Genomic DNA, 23,955 nt, shown 5'->3' with positions numbered 1-23,955 from the left:
TCTTTAGACAAAGAGTAACATTCTACAGATAACAGATCCACACTTTCAGACAGCTAAAATGTTGTTGGGTAATAGGCCAAGAGAGTTAAAGCACAAGAGGAGCAATCTATAGTTGACGGTATTCTTTTAATATTTTACTTCTCTACTGCACTTCCTTCCTCGAACCTCACAAAAAAATTACAGCACCCAGTAAAGTAAAATATCTGAATATCAAAGTTCTCGGTAAACCTCTGGGGAATTTGAAGTGCAGCTGTTCAAGTGGAACAAATAGAAGATCATACAAACTCATTAACAATAAACTCAAAGCAGTCTTGGTAACATAATTTAATTTTAGCAAGGCACCAACAATCACAGTGTGAAACTGGTCACTTCAACAGATTCAATGTTGACCAAGTGGCAAAGACTGAGAGAATACTCAGTATCAGTACAAAGTGGTTTTGCCTTGCACCTACATTAGGGAAATTGTTCTTTTAAAACATGTGTTCACAATAGGTGGGTGTTGCTCGCTATCTCTAATTGCCCTTGAGAAGGTGGCCTACCTCTTGAATCACTGAAGTGCATGTGGTTTAGGTACACCCGCAGTGCTGTTAGGAAATTTCAGGACTTTGATGCAGCGAAAGTGAAGAAATGGTAGCACAGTTCCAAGTCAAATGGTATAAATTGGACACCAATTCAAGAAGGATAAGAGAAGGAAATCAGTCTCATTCTGATCTGCCTTTAAGTCTGTCCAGGTTGTCACACCCAGTTTACACTCCACAAGTTGAGCATTGGTGCTCATTTTTGCAGCAAATAATCTACGTCATGATCTATGGTGACAATATTGCAAGGAACAGTCATTCAGTCTTAGCTCCCATTAGGAACTGTTCCTAATCATATACAAACGGTTTTAAACCGGAAGAGGCATCACAAATACTGAAAACGAGGAAATGCAGTATTGTTACCAGAGCCTTCTCGATAACCCACCTGTATGAAACCTAATAAAGAAGTTGAGCAATGTAGAGAACAAGGCTGTCTGGGAAGCATGGTTTCTCAAAAAAATAAACAGTTTCTTTTGGCTCAGAATTTGGGCATGTTTCTTAGAAACTGAAAGAGGGCATTAAAAAAATTTCACTCCATTCAGGTGATGAAAATAATTACACCAGTTATCACAATTCTTGAAATAGAACTTCTGTAATTTTTTTTCCCCTCACACTTGCGTAGACATCTTTTTCCATGTAAAGCTACAAAAGGACAAGAGAAGTCACCTTAAGAATCCATTCATGAGATCCTATCCTTGCAAATAGTGTTTATTTTTCCATCATAATGTATTGCCCAGTTTAATGCGGTGCTCAATAAAGATCAATCCTGTTTTGCTTTCGCATCTAGGTGCGGGACCTTTAACATCACATCTGCTGTTGTACTGTCCAGGCACTTACAAACATCAAGCTATGGTTATTCCAATTCTATCTTCTCAAACTGAAAACAGAAATTGCACAAACTCCCATATTGCCTTAAACAGAACTTCAATCTATGAAACATAACCACTTCTAGTTCGGAACTGTTGCCTGCCTCCATGTCCTAGGTCACCCCCATTGAAACCCTGATCCATGCCACTTTTGCTATTGAAAGTGGCATGTCCCTCTGCCAAAATCTGCTCCCTCTGCTGAAATACCTGTTATAAAAATCTCTACATCAAAGCTGCTCTCTAAATTCTAATTAGTGTTGTTGAGGTTGGTTCAGCCAGCATATGAAAAAGATTAAATCATGTGGGAGTTTTGAATTCCTAGAAGTAATATGGTAACTCAATTGGCAGAGTTAAGGCTTCAGAATGATGCATTTAATATGCACAAAAACAAAGCACTGTGTGCTGTTTCCTTTACAGATTGTAATATAAAGGGCAATTTAAAGCACAAGCCATCACTTCCAAGGACAGTAGTGGCATTGCATGTGGGTGTTACAACATGCACCACTACGAAATACAGGAAATCAAGATATGATTCCAACCCTACAACCTTGAATTCCCTAAATCCATGGCACTGCAGAGGGCAGTGAGCAAAAGGGGCAGGTGTGTTACCACTGGTGCAGGGAGAACAAATGGGTACCCTGAAAGGCCACTATCAAGTAAATCCTGCAAGTGGTTCATGAGCAGTTTTGATAAGGGCCTAGGTGCAGCTCAGCTGCCTAGCCAGAGTTCCATGGCCTTAATAGATATGTAAGGGGAGAAAAAGAAAACGGGCAATTCCACGCCCTCAAAAGAAAAGTTAAGTACCTTAACTTCAAAACAAACTTTCCCCTTGTTGACCCCATATGTTGCTCGTGCTCCTGACCACAGATATGCAAATCCTTCAATAGTCAAGGGGTAGCCACTCAAGCGGTCTCTAGCCACTTTAAAGTGCAGATCACAGTTATCTAGGATGGAAAACATGGAAAAATGTAAGACAGGGAAACAAGAACATATCAAGTCAAACCAGTTCAGATTACCCTGAAAATAGTTTATTACAAAGACACTGCTTGATACTTACAGGTATCAATGGCCACACAGGATTCATCAAAGTCTTCCTCATCATCTTCTGCAGGTGGCTGGGGTGATTTTGCTCTACAAAAAAGTAAAATACTGCTGTTTAACTCCTTCAATGGTCAACAGTCAACAAGCAGAATGGTTAATGTACGTTCATACCAAATCTCAAATGATTTTCATTGTGTATTAATCTAGATTTTTAAGTCAATAACTCAGTAAGCACCATTCACATTTGGTGCACAGCATCAAAATTAACCAGACATTAAGTATAGTATACCTCACTTACATTCCTGAAAATCACACTTAAGTGAAACATAAGAAATCAATATTAAAGCCTGATTTAGGTTACTTCAGAATTCCAGAAAAACAATGTACAAACTGAAATATTGTATCATATATGTGCCACATTGTGCAGTCCTAGCTAACATAGATTGCAAAATAAAATTGATCACTACTAATAAAAGAAATACAGTACATAATTATTAAAAAAATACTCACCATGAAGAATTGCTAGATTAGCCAGGATTTCCAGTAACTCCACTAGTGGCAGAGGTTAGTTGGTGCAGGAATCAGTAGCAGTGACCAGCATCTGCCACCAGCTGGAGCCTGGAATTTCAGTGAGGGTTCAGCAAAGTACAAAGCCAGGAGACAAACGCTAGAGACAAAGCTAAGAACAGACGTGAGGCAAGAGAAGCAAGGGGAGAACAGACCAGCATCAAGGGCAGAAAGTGAAGCCAGGGGCAGACTGGGTCAGTAGTGGAGACAAGGAGGCAAGGCCTGGAGGAGAGTTGGGACCAGGGCACAAAGCTAGGGAGGTGAGACCCTATAAGGAGGTAGGGTTAAGTGGCTGGAAGCAACAGGACAGGAAACAAACCTGGCAGCCACACAAAAGGAAGCAGTGTTTCAGTCTTAAAGTAAAACCAGCAACTTTAATGTTATACTGACTATGGATATCAAAATAAAAAAAATTCAAGTGAGTCAATGTTTAGCAGAGACTTTCTATACATTTTATGTAAAGTACAGTACAACCAGTCTTTCTAGCAGTCTTTTCCATGTTAAAACCGTTGATTGAGTGTTGCCTGCTGCCTCCCCAAAAAACGTCTGTATTGTTCATTAAATTAACTTGAAATAAAGTGTGACATGAGAAGAATGTGTAGAGGCAGAGAGCTAACCACTGAACTGCCATGCTGCCTCCTTCCTGATGAAGGGCTTTTGACCGAAACGCCAATTTTCCTGCTCCTCGGATGCTGCCTGACTTCCTGTGCTTTTCCAGCACCACTCTGATCTAAATGCCGACTCCTTCAGCCAAGTAACCTCTTTATACACAGTGAACAGTGTGATATTTTCCCAGATGATCACCTGTTACTTTGTGGTATTTGGCCCCTCTACCAATACAAGGAACTGAGTAAGAGATGTTTCATGCAGTTTGTCGCCAACACTCCTCCTGTCCAGAGCCTCTCTCATGATAAAGTGGTGGAGGACGAACCAGCACTGGATATCTACAATGCTTTTAGATAACAAGGTGGCTTATTACAATGTAACCATAATCCCCTGGATTGCATTCTGGCGTCAGTGCATAAGTCAATTTGTCCACAAGTCGGAACACAATGTAGAGCAACTGCTCGTGAGTATACAAAATGCTCGTATGTCAGGTTTTTAAAATTATACTTCCGTGTGGGATCACATTGTTAAACACGAACTTTCGTTAAATCAGGCGTTTGTAAATTGGAGACCCTCTGTTGTAATCGCTTGTTATTTGGTATGAAAGTACATGAGGTCAGGCATAATTGTGTAGACCTCAGAAGAGTTGGTGCATCTGTGCTCTGAAAGCTAGAATAGAGCAGCTCGTCAGCAGCTGCAGATGTGTCATCAACAGAGGGTGGAGTCAACATAACATGATCATTAACACTATCAGAACCATTACAGAACAAGGTGCACATCAATAAGGAAGTTCTACACTTTTTTCCACTGTTGATCCTTAAGTACATTCATTGCAGGAACGAGTCTAGATTTCTGTAGTGAATGAGGTTACCAGTAACCTGACTCTCATCTTACATACAGTCAGCATAATATAATCATGGTGTTATACTGTCACATCCAACTTGAGAAAGTGTGCCGACCCTACTCCCAGACAATGTCCAATCTAAGGAAAAAGTGATGAAGGGCTTATGCTGTGCTTTCCCAGCAACACACTCTCGACTAGTGTCCAATCTAAGCTACACAACTGCTGGGCAACACAGCACAAGCCCTTCATCAGGCCAATCAGCAAGCAGATGCACTGCCCTCTGATTCTAGAGGTCAATGCACACACAGACCTTGGAGATCCATGCAAAGGCAGGATAAATTAGAGGGGATACAGCTCCAGGGTTGTGATAAAAGTAAAATATTTAATCAAGTTAATCAAAATCCCAATTTTTTTGCGTGATGAACTCAGGTTAACAAAAACCATTGATCAGGTTTCTGCACTTAACAAGAAACTATTATTTCTTGAAAATAAATCAGATCTAACCACAGGCTGATAATACAAATTATCAGCTTATAAGTAACCTCAACTCTCCCCCTTCTCAACCCTCTCCATACAAACATGAAAAAAAATAAGAAAAAAAAATGTTATGAGTGGAAAAACAAATTAGAACACAATTTAACAGGATTCAATGAAATGCCCTTTTATTTCTTCCAAGTCCTTCTGATTTCCAACCTTATTCTTTCCAAGTCCTTTCAGTTCTTTACTGCAGACACAGGACAGTTATCCCACAACTGTTCAGTCTCTCAGACACACATTAAAGGCAGCAGTTAATAGCCAAATGGCAAGCAAAATTTATTCATTCATAGGATTATGGGGATCGCTGACTGGACCAGCATTTACTGCTCATCTCCAATTGTCCCATAATCTCAGTGGTTTGCTTGAGCCATTTCAGAGGGCAGTTAAGCCACGTTGTTGTGGGCCTGGAGTCACATGTAAGCCAGACCAAGTTGAAACTGCAGATTTCCTTCCCTAAAAGACTTCAGTGGACCAGATGGGTTTGTCCAAAAGTGGTTATGTGGATGCCATTAGACAAGTTTGTTTAAAAATTCTAAATCTTTTATTTAATTCAAATTTCGCCATCTGCTATGGTGGAATTCAAACCCCACTTGATTACTAGTTCACTGACATTACTACTGAGCAACTGCTCCATTAAATGTTTTAGTTGTCTGGAGGGGGGAAAAAATGCTTCCTTTTTAGAGTTTGAAGGCTTTCCCTGGTTTAAAGCGATATCTTTTTTTCCATTTTGGTCCACAATTCAAGAATAAAGATAAAAAGATGCAGTCTTTACATGCCTCCACCCTTAAAAGAGATGAAACACCATTAGGAAAAAGTATTTCATCATAAACTATGTGACACACAAACAATAAACCACAAGATTCATATCCATCCACCCCTTTAAGTTAAAAATGATGTAATCATATTATACTCAGACCAATGCAATTGTAATAACTTTATCTTTTAAAACAATGTGAATGAGTTTTAGATTGAAGGTTGAAAATGGCAGACTCCATCTGAACAGTCTCACATCTTGATTTTTAAACTTTTCAACAAACATGCAAATTATAGTCAGATTAGATTAATATTTCTTTGTTACTATTGGACATAGACTTCACACTGTATCCCAGAAGGGGCCAATAATAATCCTGAGGTCTCCTTTTCAAAAGTAGAGTATTCCCTTATAAAAGTAGCCCAGTGAATTCTTTATTCCCAAATTATCTTGTAACAAGATTGCACCTACTCAACTCACTAGCATCAATCGCCATTTTAAAGTCCAGGTAAGGTTAGTGGTGGCTAACACCAATTCATTTATTAAGTTTTCCATCAGCTTCTCAAAGATTGCTCGGTATTCTGCTAACTCTATCACTTTTGCTTACTTTCCTAATAAATTCATTATAGATACAGGTATTGTGCTGAAGTTACATACAAATATCCAGTAAAACCCACATATTCCTAAATATCTTGTGATTTATTTAATTTTTAGAATGAAGCATTCTCTCAGATTTTTCACTTTTGCTGTTCTTGGCAACATTTATCCTTACTTATGATATGTCTGAGTAATGTTAACCTTGCTTTTGCAAATTGACTTTAGGCCAAATTTATCAACAAGCCAGAAAACTGTAATTGCTTAAGGTCTTTACATACTCATTCTATGTGTTATGACATTGTCGAACCATACTACGTAACTTCTGGAATGGAGCAGAGGCATTCTTTAACCCAAATGGCATGTCTTGGTGTGACAGAAGTGGATATCTCTTTAGCCTGTGATATTAATGTCATTTGCCAGTATCCCTTCAAGAGATTAGTCTTAGAAAGAAATAACGCACTGTTAACCTTATTGATACAATCTTCTAACCACGGAATTGGATAACAACCTGTTTCCATAACTGCATTTACTTTTTCTGGTTGACATGGAATTTATTTAATCCATCCATTTTAGAAGCCAACACTATCAGTGAATTCTAGCTCTTTTGGCTATGTTCAGTCAAATGATTTTCCAACATGGTTTGAACCTCTGTTTCAATCTCCACAGCTAATTTTATTGATACTGACTCTCCATGTCTACAACATGCCTAGCTAATACAATTCTACAGATTTCCCTATATTTCCTAAGTAACCTTACTTGATCAACCTGTTGTTCGCCTACTCAGAGGAAGGACAGATTGTCTAACTGTCCTAGTATTTCCATACTGGCTAGTTATATTGTAGAAGGTTCACTTTTTGATCTGTCTACCTCTCCTCCTACCTCATTCTTATTGTCAGTCATCCTCCACTCCTCCTACCACCTGACACACTTGGTCCTCCTTATCCTCTTCCCTGTAATGACATCACTTCAATATGTTTATGTCATATAACCAATTCCTGTTCCCAAGATCAATGTATTGATCAAATAAGCCACTTTATTAAACCTCTTAATTGTCACTGAATTTCACTTTCATAATTTTATCTTGCAAAGTCAAAAATACCAATGCAGTGAACATTTTATTAACTGGTACCTACTAATGTGACCAGACACATAATCAATGCAAAAACACATACTAAATAACAGAAACTTAATGCAGGGAGTATACACATCACTGCTGTACTTTACTTATGGCATAAATCGCTTAAATTACAATGCAACTTTGCCTTAAATAAAAATTCATAACTTAGGTACCTCAGCTGCAACTGGCAGAGAGTCTGGTCACTCACACCCTCAACTGACTACTTGGAACATCACGGAGATCATGATAATACTGTAAACTTCCCGTACTTGAGGTATATAATTTTTGTCGGTTTATCAAGAATGTCAGTTAAAACAAAGTTTGTTGTACTTCATCACCTGTTTGAAAGATTCTAGTTGTAACATGTTTGCACATTCTTTCACTTCTATCTGCAAATTTACATGCTCCTATTGAGTTAAATGGATTAAATCCAGTAGATTCACTTGGAGAATCTCTCGTAGCACATAGTAGGAAACCTAATAATTTGTCCTAATCATACATGTCTTCATGGCAATATGATTCAATCATAGCTCGGAGAGTCTGAGGCACTCTCCAAAGCTCTCTATGTTTGCAGATGGTATGCTGTTGAATTGTTGTTAATTGTTTTATACCCTAACTGCTGATGACATTAGATTAGATTAGATTCCCTACAGTGTGGAAACAGGTCATTTGGCCCAACAAGTCCACACCGATACTCCAAAGAGTAACCCTCCCAGACCCATTCCCCTACATTTACCCCTGACTAATGCACCTGACACTATGGGCAATTTAGCATGGCTAATTCATCTGACCTGCACATCTTTGGATTGTGGGAGGAAACCGGAGCACCCGGAGGAAACCCACAGATGGTCGCCCGAGGCAGGAATCTAACCCGGGTCCCTGGCGCTGTGAGGTAGCAGTGTTAACCACTGAAGTAGCAGTGCTAACCACTGAGCCACCATGCCGCCCATCCTGAAAGACTTTTGGTATAAAGGTAAAACCTTGATGAGATTGTATTTCAATTAGTAGACCATAAAGGGTAAAAAATTTGAGTCAACTTTTCCACTACTACCTTAGCTGTAATTGTTCTCAAAGAAATAGCCAATAGTTATTTCCATGATGAGGATAAACTGGTTCCCTGCTTTCACTTTTGATAATGGTCCTATACAATCTAATACTTCATTGAATGTTTCTTCAAAAATATTAAAGGTGCTGGTTTAACTACATGTTGAAGCTTTCCCATTACCAGTCACCTGTGACTGTTACAGAATAGCAGTGTCCTTATGAAGTCATTAGATTAGATTACTTACAGTGTGGAAACAGGCCCTTCGGCCCAACAAGTCCATACCGCCCCGCCGAAGCGCAACCCACCCAATACCCCTACATTTATCCCTTACCTAATACTACGGGCAATTTAGCATGGCCAATTCACCTGACCTGCACATCTTTGGACTGTGGGAGGAAACCGGAGCACCCGGAGGAAACCCACGCAGACACGGGGAGAACATGCAAACTCCACACAATTAGTTGCCTCAGGCGGGAATTGAACCCGGGTCTCTGGCACAGTGCTAACCACTGTGCCACCGTGCATGTTTATCAATGCTTGAATTTTCCATTTTCTGACACAATGTGCCATGTGAATTTCACATGCCATTCTCCTCACATCCTGTAATATTTCAGAAGTACCACTATTTGATGAACAACCTTTTTTTTTGTCTGCAAATCTGTGATTGTGTCTCCACTTTCTCATCAGAACTCAGTTTTCAATATAACCGTACTCAGGAACTGCTTCAGCCTCAGTGTGAACTGATTGTGCGAACTTATTCAACTCTGGACCTGCTTTCTGAGCCTTAATTAATGAAGACAAGCCACACACTTACATTGCATTATCCGCGTTCTTAAAGACAGTTTTGCCTACTCTAACATATGTTTGTGGTGTTGCATTACTTTGACCTGTAGTCAACAGATTTTGATTAGCCATTGCCCTCACCAGGCGATGGATGGAAAAAACACCTGTTCCTATAACTACTCTGTCTCTTTAGCTTCACTCCAACTTTGCAATTATACACAGAGCTGTAACGTTCATTCCAGCCAAATCATTCCCCAGGAGCAAATCAACTCCATCCATGGGTCATTTCCTAACTATCTCAACTACCACTGGTCCAGACAAGTCACACTCCAAATGGACTCTGTATAATGGAATAGAATATACTCTCCACTAATCCAGTTTGGTCTTGATTGAATTCTCTGAAGAAAAAAACCTCTCATATTTTTGAACAATCTTATTCACTTCTCCTGTGCTCAACTGTGGTTGCTTCCTCTGTAGTTAAAAGGTACAATTTGATCTATGGTATTTTCCTCAGAAGGTACTGAGTTTTTAATGTGCTCCAGGAGAATGAATCATGCAAGAGCTGTTTCAATTCCTAATGCTAGTAACCATCTGTCAAAATTATTTTGCTTAATGTTTTCAAATTCAAAGTAGGTTTATCGAGTCTGTTTCCTTAAATTTCAAAAGCCTACATTGCTTCAAGCACTCACTCATATGCACCCAGAATAGCCTATTTAAAATTGAAACATCTCCTGACAGTGATTTGTTAATTTTCTGGTTTTAGCTTTCCCAGCTTTTCAATTTCTTTTCCTTGTGCATAAGCTGCTTTAACTGTAACTCAATATTGACTGTTGTCTTATTCCAATGTTTCACTACCCAGAGTACCAAGTTCCTGTTATATTTCAACTCAACCCCAAGTGTTGCACTGGCCGTTTGATTATTTCTGCCTCCTTAGGTCTGGCAGGCAATTCCCTTCTAATCTACATACCAATTCAAATAACCTGGCTTTTGGGATCTGTTTAAAGTTTGTCAGGAAGAATTTAGCAGTTTCCAGTGTCTTTTTTAAAAAATTATACAAAACCTGGTGCTTTCTTTGATCCTTTATCACCTAACTCCACACTCAAATCATCATCTATAGTCCAAAATAATCCTGGCAAATAACCCAAATCTGGTGATGACCCACTCAGGAAGATACATTAATACTACAGCCCTGCTAGTCATGGGGTGGTCACAAAAGTAAATTAAAAGACGTAATCAAATTACTCAGTCATCAATTTTACTGCCTGATAAACTCAGATTAACTGAAAACACTGACCAAATCTGCACTTAACAAGAAACTATTATATATTACAATTTCAATTCTGAAATTGATTCAGTTTGAACCACAGGTAAACAAAACTTGGATTATCGACTTCTAACTCTCTAACTTAAATGCCACCCTTTCTTAAACCCCTACATATATGCAAACAGACAAATACAAACAAAACAAAACAAAACATCATGGGTGAAGAAAAAATATCAGGGAAACACAATTCAATAGTACCACTCCACAGAATTCAATGAAGTATTGTTTGGCAGCTCCAGTTCTTCCAGTCTCTGGTCTTCTTTCTGAATTCTTTCAGTTCTTTACTTCAGACACAGGACAGTTGACCCAATAATTGCTCAATTTCTCAGGAGCTGACTAAAATCAGCAGTTCACAGGCAAATATTAAGAAAGAATAGATAAGGAAAGAGAGAGAGAGAGAGAGAGAGAGAGACAGATGCTGGATTTTGAGAGTCTGATGGCTTTCCTTGGTTTAGAGCAGTGTCAGATTTCCCATGCTAATCTCCAAATGGTTTATCAATGCTACTGGTCATAATTTTCACACCATTTGGAATGACTGATCACTGCCATCCAGGTTTCCATAATGTAAACGGTGTGCTTAAGTTACTGATACAGGAAATGTTCTTTGACCACATGAAAGTAGCTATGACCTCAACAATAAAGTGAAAGACCACACGCAGCCTAGATAAAAGCTCCTCGAAAGAAGTGAAAAAAATCCATTCACAACTCATGAAAAGGGTGATCAGGCAGCATATTTGACAGAATTCCTCATTGATAGAACTTTCCAACAGGCATCAAGATGTGGCTTGGCTGGTGGTGAGAAGGACATTACTCGTCAGATCCTTCTTGCACATCTGGAAACACTGTGCCACAGCATGCAGCCTCAAGATGGCTGTGGTGGTGAAGAGAACTGTCGCAAATCTCTGTGAAATGTACCTTTGTAAAGAAGGTCTAGAGAGATGTAATCATTTTTGTCAAGGTTGATCCACTGACGCAGTACTGTTTGCTCCACAGGCTGTTCCTCAGGACACACTCTGAGATAAACACTGACTATGCCTGGTGGACCATCAACTTGGTGAAAAACATTCTTATCTGCTCAGAAGTAGCTGATCTTCCAGTGCAAAAGAGTTGACCCTGACCAAGTCTTGCAGACTGAACATTCCAAGGTCCAGGACCACATGTTGAGGGACACACAAAAAGCTTGGGACAGCTGTCACCACTGTGGGGAAAGGGCCCCATCTAAGATCTTTCTGCCAAAACAAACAGGGTCTGCAATGCTTTGGGATACCCTCATAGCCCTAATGGGAATGTAAATAGTTTCCTTCATGTTCAGAAAAAGCCTTTTTGTTGCAACTGGCTTGAAGCACTAATGAAGAATGTTAAAATTTCACTGTATTTTTTGCAAAGTCTTTGCAGAACTGCTTTGTACTTGTTGAATTTACTTATAGATATTTATGAATAAAGCATATTTGTGAAGTTAAAAACTGGTCAGATGAAAAATTCAATCTCAGGTACTTAAATCATTCAACCATGGGACAGCGGCAGCATTGTTACTCACCGGCTATAATTCCTGTCCTCTCTGTATTCATAATATCCATGCCCCTGATCAGAGTATGGTCTCTTTCTGTTCATCTGTGTTTCCTGTTTGATGTCTCTTTGATCCACATGCTCCTGTTTTACTTCAACTGGTTGCAATTCTGCAGAAGCAATGCATTGGATTAAAACATTGAAAACCCATTTAAAAAGAAAAGCATGAAGAATATTTCAAAGGCATTTGAGACTAAATGGATCAGCTGGATTTTTCATTCCGAAAAAGGAAAACTCCCAACTTTTAAAACATGATAGGTCATACACAATATGAGTATCAAATAATTACAGAAGTAACAAGATTCTAGCTACTAGAACACAGATTCCCATTTCCACAGGGCTGTTAAGATTGGGTGGAGAAGAAAAATCGCTTGAGGATTCTGTATCTGATGTTTATAACAAGGATCAAACATATTAATTTTGATAAAGTCACAGCTTTGTGCTTAAACGGAGACCGGCCAGTCATAATGGCACAGAAGGCAAATGGCCCTGCGAATCCACATCAGCTCTTTGTGGAGCAACGGAATTAGCACAATTCCCCCACCCGATCTATCCCAGTAGGCTTGTAGGTTTACTGCCTTTAAATTCACAGAATTGTTATGGTGCAGAAGAAGGCCACTTGACCCATCGTATACAAGTTCTCCAAAAGAACAATTTTCCTGCCTTTCGAGACTTGCTTAATTGACAGGAAATGGAGAATATGAAGAAGTGGATCATTTTCAGGGTGGCAAACTGTAAACAGTGGAGTGCTACAGCAATTAGCACTCGGATCTCAACTATTCACAATCAATATTAATTACTTGGATGAAAGGACGATGTGTAATGTATTCAAACTGACTGTGTCAGACAGCCAAGTTGTGAAGTGGAATCAGAGTCAGAAATAGATAGGTTAAGTGAGTGTGTAAAAATTTAGCAGACAGAGTACAACGTGGGAACATTTGAGATTGTCACTTTGTGGGAAAAGCATAACCAGATTATTGTTTAAATGTAGAGACTACAGAATGTTGAAGTACAGATGGGGTCCCGAGATGTTCTAGTCTATGAAATTACAACAAGTTAACTTACAAATACCACAGCTAAGTTAGAAGACAAATTAATGTTGGCTTTTATTACAAGTGGAATGGATTACATAAGTAGGGAGGTATTGCTACATCTGTGTCGGTGAAACCATAACTGAAGTACCACCTGCAGTTTTGGAGGGATATACTTGAGGCTGTTCAAAGTAAGTTCTGATTCGGAGATGCCGGTGTTGGACTGGGGTGTACAAAGTTAAAAATCACACAACACCAGTTATAGTCCAACAGGTTTAATTGGAAGCACACTAGCTTCCAGAGCGACGGTCTTTCATCAGGTGATTGTGGAGGGCTCAATCGTAACACAGAATTTATAGCAAATATTTGCAGTGTGATGTAACTGAAATTATACATTGAAGAATTGTTACGATCGAGCCCTCCACAATCACCTGATGAAGGAGCGCCGCTCCGAAAACTAGTGTGCTTCCAATTAAACCTGATGGACTATAACCTGGTGTTGTGTGATTTTTAACAAAGTAAGTTCATGAAATTCTGGGATGAATGGGTTCTCAGAAGAAAGGATTGGAAGCTTGGGTCTGGTTTGTACTCATGAGTTTAGACAAGTGAGACAATCTTATTAAGACATAAAATTTTGAAGAAGTCTGACAGGGTTTTTTTAATCCTTAAAAGCAAAGTTTAAAATAAAGAGCCTCTTATTTAAGATAGAGATGAGGGGGAGGAATTTCTTCTCCCAGAGACATTAATCTTTGGAATCCTCCAGACTGCAGAAAAGGCTAGATCATTGAAGATATTCAAGACAGAGTTAGAAAAATTGCTGATTTACAAAGGGAGTCAAGCGTTACGGGGACAGGGAGGAAAGTGAATTTCACACCACAGTCAGATCAGCTATGATTTTTGTCAATGTTTCATCGGAGACTCAAATTGCTGCGAACTGTGTTCTTTCTAGAGTCATATAGGATGGAATCAGATTCTTCAGTCCACGCCGAACACAATCGCAAACTAAACTAATCCCACCTGCCTCTCCTGGTCCATTTCCCTTCAAACCTTTCCTATTCATGTACTTATTAAAATATGTTTTAAATATTGCAATTGTGCTCAATCTACTGTTTCCTCAGGAAGTTCATTCCATACACGAATGTCCACCTGTGCAAAAATATTTGCCCCTCATGTCTTTTTTAAATCTCTCTGCTCTTACCTTTAAAATGTGCCTCCAGTCTTGAAATCCCCAATTCTAGGGAAAAGACACCTACCATTAACTCTATCTATACCCTTCTTCATTTTATAAACTTTTATAAGGTTGCCTCTCAACTTCCTAAGCTCCAGTGAAAAAGGTCCCAGCCAATCCTGCCTTTCTTTATAACTCAAACCTTCCATACCTGGCAACATCCTGGTAAACCTCTTTTGAACCCTCTCCAGCTTAATAATATCCTTCCGATAAGTGGGTGACCAGAACAGTATTTCAGAAGAGGCCTCACCAATGTCCTGTGCAACCTCAATATGACTTGCCAACTCTTATACTCAAAGGACTGAGTCTTTTTGACCGCTGTGTCTATATGTGACACAAACTAAAAAAATTATGTACCTGAACCCGTATTTCGATTGTTTTTTTTAAAAAAAAACTACTGTTTTGTATTTTTTAAATCAACCTCATTAGAGTTGTTATTATACACTCCTGGAACAGTTGGGACTTGAACCTAAGTCCCCTGGCAAAGAGGTATGGGCACTACTGTTGTACCATAAAAATCAGAATTCATACCCATATTTACAGACAGCCATTTATACAGAGATCAGCTACTCCTATCAGGGAACTGAACCCTGGTCTCACATGGCAATCAAGGATGCTAAGCACTATACTAACATGGAGCTTCCTCACACATTTCCTGTTAATTACAAACTATTTAATTGGTGCAACTCAATTGAGCAATGGAGACATGTGACATACATGCCAACTGAAGAACAACTTGTGTCAAAAGAAAGGCCAAAGCAGCAAATGACAACAAATTTATAAATCATTTCTATTCTGAATCAACCGGCCGGTGAAGGGGTGGCGTGCAAATCCACAGCCACAAATCAACTCTGTGGATCAGTCCACAAAGCTGATGGACAGCTCTCAGTGATCATTTGATTTCCTTTACCCAGTTTCTACTTTGAAATTAAAGATAATTGGGGTGAGATCTGAACCAAGCATGTTTTAACATTTCTAATTCCTTTCAGCTGATCAGGAAATGCTATGATCGATTCAGTTATGTTACGTTACCAATACTGATCCAGATTTGGCATTACTGTTATGAAGGTGTGGGTATGTACTGTACCTTTAAGAGAGGGTGAAAGCTGGCAAAGACTGACTGGAAGCACAGTGTGAGGAGCAATTTAAAAATGTAACATTTGGTTGTGAAAGAAATAGCTGGAGCTGCTTTGCCACGGTACACAACAAATTTGAATTCGGCCAAACAGTTTAAATTATGCCCCGAGACACCAAAATCCAATCACATTTGAATTTTAATGTTTTAATGACATCAAACCAACAGGACAGTCTGATGTTTTGGGGTATATAAAATTAGGTATTTGGAACAGTTGGGGAGAACAGCAGAGAATGGCAAAGAGCAGCCAAGCACCAACAGACTGCCAGCAGAATAGCTATCTGAAAGGTACCTGTCCATAAAAAATTTGTGCAGCGAAATACTAAAGACAAGACGACCCATGAAAATCTACAGAGGAGAATCGACACAGCTGGTTTTGAAATGTGATTTTTTTTTGTAAATCTTAATCAGGACTTTTAATCGGACCACTATTGTAGAGTACGAGGGAAAAGATAGATTTAAGAGAAAGGAATTGTAAATAGTTGTTGTCTAATGTTCTCTTTTGAACTTAAAAGAATAAAATTGTTAATTTTTTCTTTAAACAGCGATATTTGGGATAGTTCTTTGCCACTTGAAATTTCACAGATTATGGTGCAAGGTGAGCTTTTCTGTGTATCTCATTTAAATTAGCAGAGGGTTTACTCCATGTTGAAACATTATTCATGAAGTGTGCTAAGTAGATTTAATATTCGTGTAATCAAGTAATATCTTCTGCACTGAGTTGCCATTGCCCTTCACTTGCAATTAATCAGATATCTGGTGACCGTTCAAGCTGACCATTTACGAGGATTACAATAATATGAGGGATTATGTCCACTCAGTGTGCTAATTACAAAATGTGTATGTGCAATAATATTACCAGGCACTCTGAATAAGAGGCCATATTCCATCTTATAGGAGAGTGAAGTTTCAATTACATCTGACAGGATTTTGCACACAAGTGAAAACAACAGATTCAACTCCCATATAACATAACTAGGTATAGCAGCAATGAATGAGGAAAAGGAGACTAAGCATAGCTCAAGCAAATCACAATCACCAGAGCTGTGGTACTGGCCTAACACCAACAAGTGGCTGGGTCTTAAAAGAAGTGCCTAGTAAGATATTTAATAAATGCTTTTAATTGGTTTTAATTTACAAATGATATGTACATCATTGGGGAGACTGGCACTTGCTGTCTTTCCCTAAGTGCCCTTGAGCTAGTGGCTTGCTAGGCTATTTCAGGGTTCAATTAATAGTCAACCACATTACTGTAGGTATCTTTTTGAGAAATCATGTTTGACCCATCTATTGGGATTCTGAGGAAGTAATGTGTGCTGAGAGCATTTGACATGGTACCCAATCAAAAGTTATTGCAAAAATTAAAAAACCATTGTGTGGGAGTATCATTTAGCACGGATAGAAGATTGACTCCCCATAGGGTGGAAACATTTGGCCCAAAACGTCCACACTGACCTTCCGAAGAGTTACCCTCTGACTAATGCACCTAACACTATGGGCAATTTAGCATGGTCAATTCACTTGACCTGCATATCTTTGGAGTGTGGGAGGGAACCGAAGCACCCGGAGAAAACTCCACACAGACAGTCGCCAGAGCCTGGAATCAAACCGGGTCCCTGGCACTGTGAGGCAACAGGGCTAACCACTGAGCCACTGTGCCGTCCCGTGGCTGGCTAACAGGTAGCAGAGATAAGTAGAAATAGGTGTTTTTCCAACTGGCATGATATAAAAGGGCAGCATGCCACAAGGATCAGAGCTGGGACCTCAACAGTTTACAACTTATACAAAAGACCTGAAGTTATTGAATTTTTGGTTACTAAATTTCCATTGACACAAGGATTAAGAGGATATAAAGGTGATGCAAAAAAATGCAGATAGATTAAATAAGTGGGAAGCCAGGTAGCAAGCAGGAGCATAAAAGGTGGAAAAACATGACATTGCCCAATTCAGTAGGAAGAATTAAAAAGTATGTTATCTAAATGGTGAGAGATTGCAGAGTTCAGGGATGCAGAGACCTGAGTATACTCATGTATAAATTGGAAAAGGTTAATATGCAGGTATAGCAAGTCATTAGGAAGGCTAATAGAATGATATCAATTTTTGCGAGGGCAATGGAATGCAAAAGTGGAGAGGTTATGCTTCAATTATAAAGAGCACTGGTGAGACCACAACTGAAGTACTGTACACAGTATTGGTCATTTTATTCAAGGAAGGATGTAAATGCATTGGGAGCCAATTCAGAGAAGGTTTATAAGACTTATGCCTGGAATAAGAGGGTTGTCTATGAGGAAATGTTGGATGAGCTAGGCTTGTACCTGCTAGAGTTTCGAAGAGTAGCAGCTGACTTGATTGTAACATTGTGAGGGTCTTGACAGCGTAGATATGGACTGGATGCTTCCTCTGATGGGAGAATCTAGAATGAGGATCTCCCATTTAAAACAGATGAGGCAATTTTTTTTTATCTGAAGGTTGTGGATTTTTGGATCACTGTTTCCATCACTTTTTCAGAAACAGAGTCCTTGAATATTTTTCAGGCAGAGGTATACATATTCTTCCTTAGTAAGGGATTAAAAGGTTAGTGGGGAAGGCCACAATGTAAACATCAACTAAAATCTTATTACATGACAGATTTCACGTGGCTACTGAAGCGATTGTAACAAGGTCAGGTTCTGGTCACTGTAAGAGGAAATCTGACCAGTGTCAAGAACTATGCACATGTAATAAAGGGTGACTTGGCAACAGGATATCAGCCTCTGTAGAATTATTTCAGCTATCATGAGTCAGAAATTTTCAGGGTAAGAGTAAACACAAATAAACTGCGATGAAATGACTAATACTCTTCTTAGAAGTCTTACTGGAAATATAAAGAAAGTAATTGAGTCACAGAGATGTACACCATGGAAACAGACCCTTAAGTCCAACTCGTCCACGCCAACCAGATATCTGAACCCGATCTCGTCCCACTTGCCAGCACCGAGCCCATATCCCTCCAAACCTTTCCTATTCATATACCCATCTAGATGTCTTTTAAATGTTGCAATTGTATCAGCTTCCACCACTTCCTCTGGCAGCTCATTCCATAGACACACAACCCTCTGTGTGAAAAAGTTGCCCCTTAGGTCTCTTTTATATCTTTCCCCTCTCACCCTAAACATATGCTCTCTAGTTCTGGACTCTCTCACCCCAGGGAAGAGACTTTGACTATTTATCCTATCCACACCCCTCATGATCTTATAAACATCCATAAGGTCAACCCTCAGCTCCAGGGAAAACAACTCCAGCCTATTCAACCTCTCCCTATAGCTCAAATTCTCCAACCCTGGCAACATCCTTGTAAATCTTTCCTGAACTCTTTCAAGTTTCACAACATTCTTCCAATAGGAAGGAGACCAGAATTGCATGCAATATTCCAAAAGTGGCCTAACCAATGCCTGTACAGCCGCAACATGACCTCCCAAATCCTGTACTCAATACTCTGACCAATAAAGGAAAGCATACCAAATGCTTTCTTCACTATCCTATCAACCTGTGATTCTACTTTCAAGGAGCTATGAACCTGCACTCCAAGGTCTCTTCGTTCAGCAACACTCCCTAGGACCTTACCATTAAGTGTATAAGTCCTGCTAAGATTTGCTTTCACAAAATGCAGCACCTCGCATTTATCTAAACGCCATCTGCCACTCCTCAGCCCATTGGTCCATTCAATCAAGATCCCATTGTAATCAGAGGTAACTTTCTTCGCTGTCCACTACACCTCCAATTTTGGTGTTTTCTGCAAACTTACTAACTATACCTCTTTAGCACACATTCAAATCATTTATATAAACGACAAAAAATAGTGGACCCAACACCGATCCTTGTAGCAATTCACTGGTTAACAGCCTCCAATCTGAAAAACAACCTGCCCACCACGCTCTATCTTCTATCTTTGAGCCAGTTCTGTATCCAAATGGTTAGTTCTCCCTGTATCCCATGAGATCTAACCTTGCTAACCCGTCTCCCATTGGGAACCTTGTTAAAACACCTTTCTGAAGTCCATATAGATCACGACCACCGCTCTGCCCTCATCAATCAAAAAATTCAATCAAGTTTGCGAGACATGATTTCCCATGCACATAGCTATGTTGACTATCCCTAATCAGTCCCTGCCTTTCCAAACACAAGTATATCCTGTCCCTCAGGATTCCCTCCAACAACGTTCCCACCACCGACATCAGGCCCACTGGTCTATAGTTCCCTGGCTAGTCCTTACCACCCTTCTCAAATAATGGCACCACGTTAGCTAACCTCCTGTCTTCCTGCATCTCACCTGTGACTATCCATGGTACAAACATCTCAGCAACGGCCCAGCAATTACTCCCCTAGCTTCCCACAGAGATCTCAGGTACACCTGATCAGGTCCTGGAGATTTGAAAGTCTTACATAACTACAGGGAAAACCTAGGGCCCCTAGAAGGGAAACAACATTATAGCTGGACCATGTTATCTGACTTTTTTCCTACTTCTAATTTGTAAAATGAAGGTTTAAGTAACCTCTTTTGTGAGCCACAAAACTGCTGTACAAAAGGCGAATTTGTGATGTGTTGAACTGCATATAATGGACCACATAAAATATAACTAGGAGAAAGTGAGGACTGCAGATGCTGGAGATCAGAGTTGAGAGTGTGCTACTTGGAAAGCACAGCAGGTCAGGCAGCACCTGAAGAGCAGGAGGAGAATTGATGTTTCTGGCATAAGCCCTTCATCAGGAATGAAGCTTGTGGGCCAGTGGGGGGTTGGTGGGGTGGGAGGAGGTAGCTGCGAAATCGATACATGGATGAGGGGGAGGGCGAAGGTGATAGGTCAGAGGGGTGAAGTGATGGACAGGTCTAGAGGGCAGTGCCAAGTTGGAGGCTTGGGACTGGGATAATGTAGGTGATGGGGAAATAAGGAAGCTGTTGAAATCCACATTTACCCAATGTGGTTGCAGGGTCCCAAGGCAGAATATGAGGCGTTCCTCCTCCAGGCATCAGGTGGTAATGGTTTGATGTTGGAGGAACCTCAGGACCTGCACGTGCTTGACAGAGTGGGAGGGGGAGTTGAAGTGTTCAGCCACGGGGCAGTGGGGTTGGTTGGTGTGGGTGTCTCAGAGATGTTCTCTGAAACGATCCGCAAGAAGGCGTCCTGTCCCCTCGATATACAGGAAACCACACCGGGAGCAATGGATGCAGTAGATGATATTGGTAGAAGTACAGGTAAATTGCTGACAGACGTGGAAGGATCCCCTGGGCCTTGGACGGAGGTGAGGGGAGTAGTGTGGGTGCAGGTTTTGCACTTCCTGCAGTGGCAGGGAAAGGTGCCAGGAGTGGGATGTGGGCTGATGGGGGGGTAGACCTGATAAGGGAGTCACGGAGGGAATGGTGTCTCCGGAACGCTGATAGGGTTAGGGAGGGAAATATATCTTTGGTGGTGGGGTCCATTTGGAGGTGGCAGAAGAGGTGGAGGATGATGCGATGTATGCAGAGGTTGGTGGGGTGGAAGGTGAGGAGCCGGGGGGTTCGGTCCTTGTTGCGTTGGGAGGGGTGGGGTTCAAGGACAGTGGTGCATTAAGTGGAACAGATGCGCTGGAGGGCATGTGCCCGAAACGTCGAATCTTCTGTTCCCTAGATGCTGCCTGACCTGCTGTGCTGTTCCAGCAATAAAGTTTCAGCTTTGATCTCCAGCGTCTGCAGACCTCACTTTCTCCTCGCTGGAGGGCATCGTCAACCACGTGGGAAGGAAAGTTGCGATCATGGAAGGAGGTGGCCATCTGGGACTTTGAGGTGGAATTGGTCATCCTGGGAACAGATGTGGCGGAGGAATTGGGAATAAGCGATGGCATTTTTACAGAAGGTAGGGTGGGAATCGGTGGGCTTGTAGTAGATGTCTGTGGTTAGTTAATCGTCAGAGACGGTGATGGAGAGGTCCAGGAAGGGGAGGGAGGTGTCCGAGATGGTCCAGGTGAATTGGAGGTCGGGGGCGGAAGATGTTGGTAAAGTTGATGAACTGTTCAACCTCCTCATTTGAGCTTGAGGCGGCACTGATACAGTCATCAATGTAGTGGACAAACAGGTGGGGAGTGGTGCCGATGTAACTGCGGAAGATGGACTGGTCCATGTATCCAACAAACAGGCAGGAATAGCTGGGTCCCATGCCGGTGCCCATGGCTACCCCTTTGGTTTGGAGGAAGTGGGAGGATTGGAAGGAGAAGCTGTTGAGGGTGAGGACCAGTTCAGCCAGGCAGATGAGGGTGTTGGCGAAATGGTACTGATTGGGACGCCATGAGAGAAAGAAACGGAGGGTTTGGAGACCTTTGTCGTGGCAGATTGATGTATACAGGGATTGGATGCCCATAGCGAAGATGAGATGTTGGGGACCTGGGAAACTAAAATCTTGGATGGAGGTGAAGGGCATGGGTGGTATCACGAACATAGGTGGAGAGTTCCTGGACTAAGGGCAACAGGATGGTGTTGAGGTAGGAAGAGATCAGTTCACATAAAATATAACCCACAGAAGTGAACAAGGTAATTGGAAGCAGTGAAAATGTAAAAGAATGAATGAGTGTACCATGATGGGCAGTTATAAATTGATTTCGGTGATAAGCTTCTTTTAATGTATAGGCCATGCGGAAGCCCCACTTACAATGGCAGAAATAGGCACTGCAATAAAGGTTAATAGGAAAATTTGAAGTATAAAGTTTCAAAAATGCACCATTTTCTGTAATGGACAATAGGGAGCTATTTATAGTTCTCCTAAAAATTTGCTAGCATTCCAGTCATAAACAAGTACAGAAAAGAGAGTGCATTTTAGCCATTTAGTTCTAACTTCCATTTTTGGTAAACAAGACAAAATTATTAATATGATTTATCAATATCAATAATCATGTATTTTCTTCGTACACTTACTAGGCACAGCAACATACAGCAAACTTTGTTTTAATTGGCGCCTTTTCAACCGAAACGCTTGATAAATTGGCAAAAATTATATACCTAAAACACCATGATCTACCGCAATGTCAGAGTATTAATGCTGTAAATAAAATATAACAGTAGCCTGTACGTATACCCCTATGTTAGATTTCTATTATTTACTGTGTATTTTTACATTAACTTAAAGGGGCGTGCTGGTGTTATTACAGATTTTTTTGATAAATGTTGATGTCTTGAAGATTCACTTCGTCTGGGCTTACTGCAGTTATGTGTACCTCTTGATATCTGGAATATTTGATCAACCAGCTCACCCGTAGTCCCATAGGTGCCGGTTAATAAAAGGGTTGCTGCATTGGTGTCAGCATAGAGGAAGACTAAATATTTGTCAAAGGGTCTAACAGCTGGTTACTAAAACTTACTACAATTCACAGCACTGCCCTTCATTAGCAAACCCAGCTGACTTGCTTACAATCTGTAAGTCTACCAACCTGAGTTACCCAACGGTGCTATTGCTTGCTCGATGAGTGGCTTCTCAAACGTTCTCTCAGCAATTCCTTGCTCATGCCTTCCAAAGTCACCACCTTGGTTTTCACACTGAATGAAGGAATTCTGCTCTCTGCCATAACAGGCTTCCCGAATATCAGACACATTACCTGAAACAGCATGAAAACAAAACAAATTGAAATGATGCAGAAAACCATCATTTATGCAATGTCACATTTCATACTGACTCTTCTGATAATCTTCAGAACAACTGGGGTTGGTGGAATATCAATACTGGTCTCCTAATACATTTACCTTAAAGTCACTGGGCTGAATTTTTACAGATTTGGAAACATTTCACAGACCTTTAAAGATGGTGACCTAGATGTGGACATCCTGCTCCCTTTCTTCCAGATCTAATTTTGACCAGTGGGGGAAGCGGATGGCGTCATTCACATGAGGTAAACCCAAACTCAGCAGGCTCCCTTGGAACTTCATGTGGTGTTCCAAAAGACCACATTGTGACTGTTCTAAGAGCATTAACCCTCAGTAAGAGTGTTACAAATTAATAGCGTACACATAAATGTTCTGGAAGGGTAGATAAGGTTTCATATATATATAAAAAAACTAATGTTTTTCAACCCTACACTCTTTATTTAAAAAAAAGGATTTAGTAACCAGAAGTTGGAAAAACTAGCATTTGCTGGACTGCTTTAATTGACAAACTATCTGATTCTGCAGTTTTAATACTGTCCTTTGTTGACATTTTGCAAGGGGTGCTATTAGAGTCATTGAGAAATACAGAACGGAAACAGACCCCTCGGTCCAACTCGTCCATGCCGACCAGATATCCCAACCCAATCTAGTCCCACCTGCCAGCACCCGGCCCATATCCCTCCAAACCCTTCCT

At 40.5% G+C, this 23,955-nt stretch overlaps 1 protein-coding gene across 1 annotated transcript in view; it reads right to left on the bottom strand.

Annotated features, from left to right (window-relative positions):
• LOC122542868 (heterogeneous nuclear ribonucleoprotein U-like protein 1) overlaps positions 1-23,955 on the bottom strand; it is an 81,198-nt gene that overhangs the window by 36,483 nt on the left and 20,760 nt on the right. Inside the window, exons 2-5 of the mRNA XM_043680971.1 lie at positions 23,051-23,215; positions 12,194-12,332; positions 2,502-2,575; positions 2,249-2,388 (exon numbers count right to left, since the gene is read on the bottom strand). Of these exons, the coding sequence (XP_043536906.1) occupies positions 2,249-2,388; positions 2,502-2,575; positions 12,194-12,332; positions 23,051-23,215 (518 nt within the window). The remainder of the gene's footprint in view (positions 1-2,248; positions 2,389-2,501; positions 2,576-12,193; positions 12,333-23,050; positions 23,216-23,955) is intronic.

Source organism: Chiloscyllium plagiosum, chromosome 41 (genome assembly GCF_004010195.1).
Source record: "Chiloscyllium plagiosum isolate BGI_BamShark_2017 chromosome 41, ASM401019v2, whole genome shotgun sequence".
Classification (NCBI taxonomy): domain Eukaryota; kingdom Metazoa; phylum Chordata; class Chondrichthyes; order Orectolobiformes; family Hemiscylliidae; genus Chiloscyllium; species Chiloscyllium plagiosum.
The sequence above is the reverse complement of the archived record's forward strand: the minus strand, read 5'-3'. Positions and strand labels throughout refer to the sequence as shown.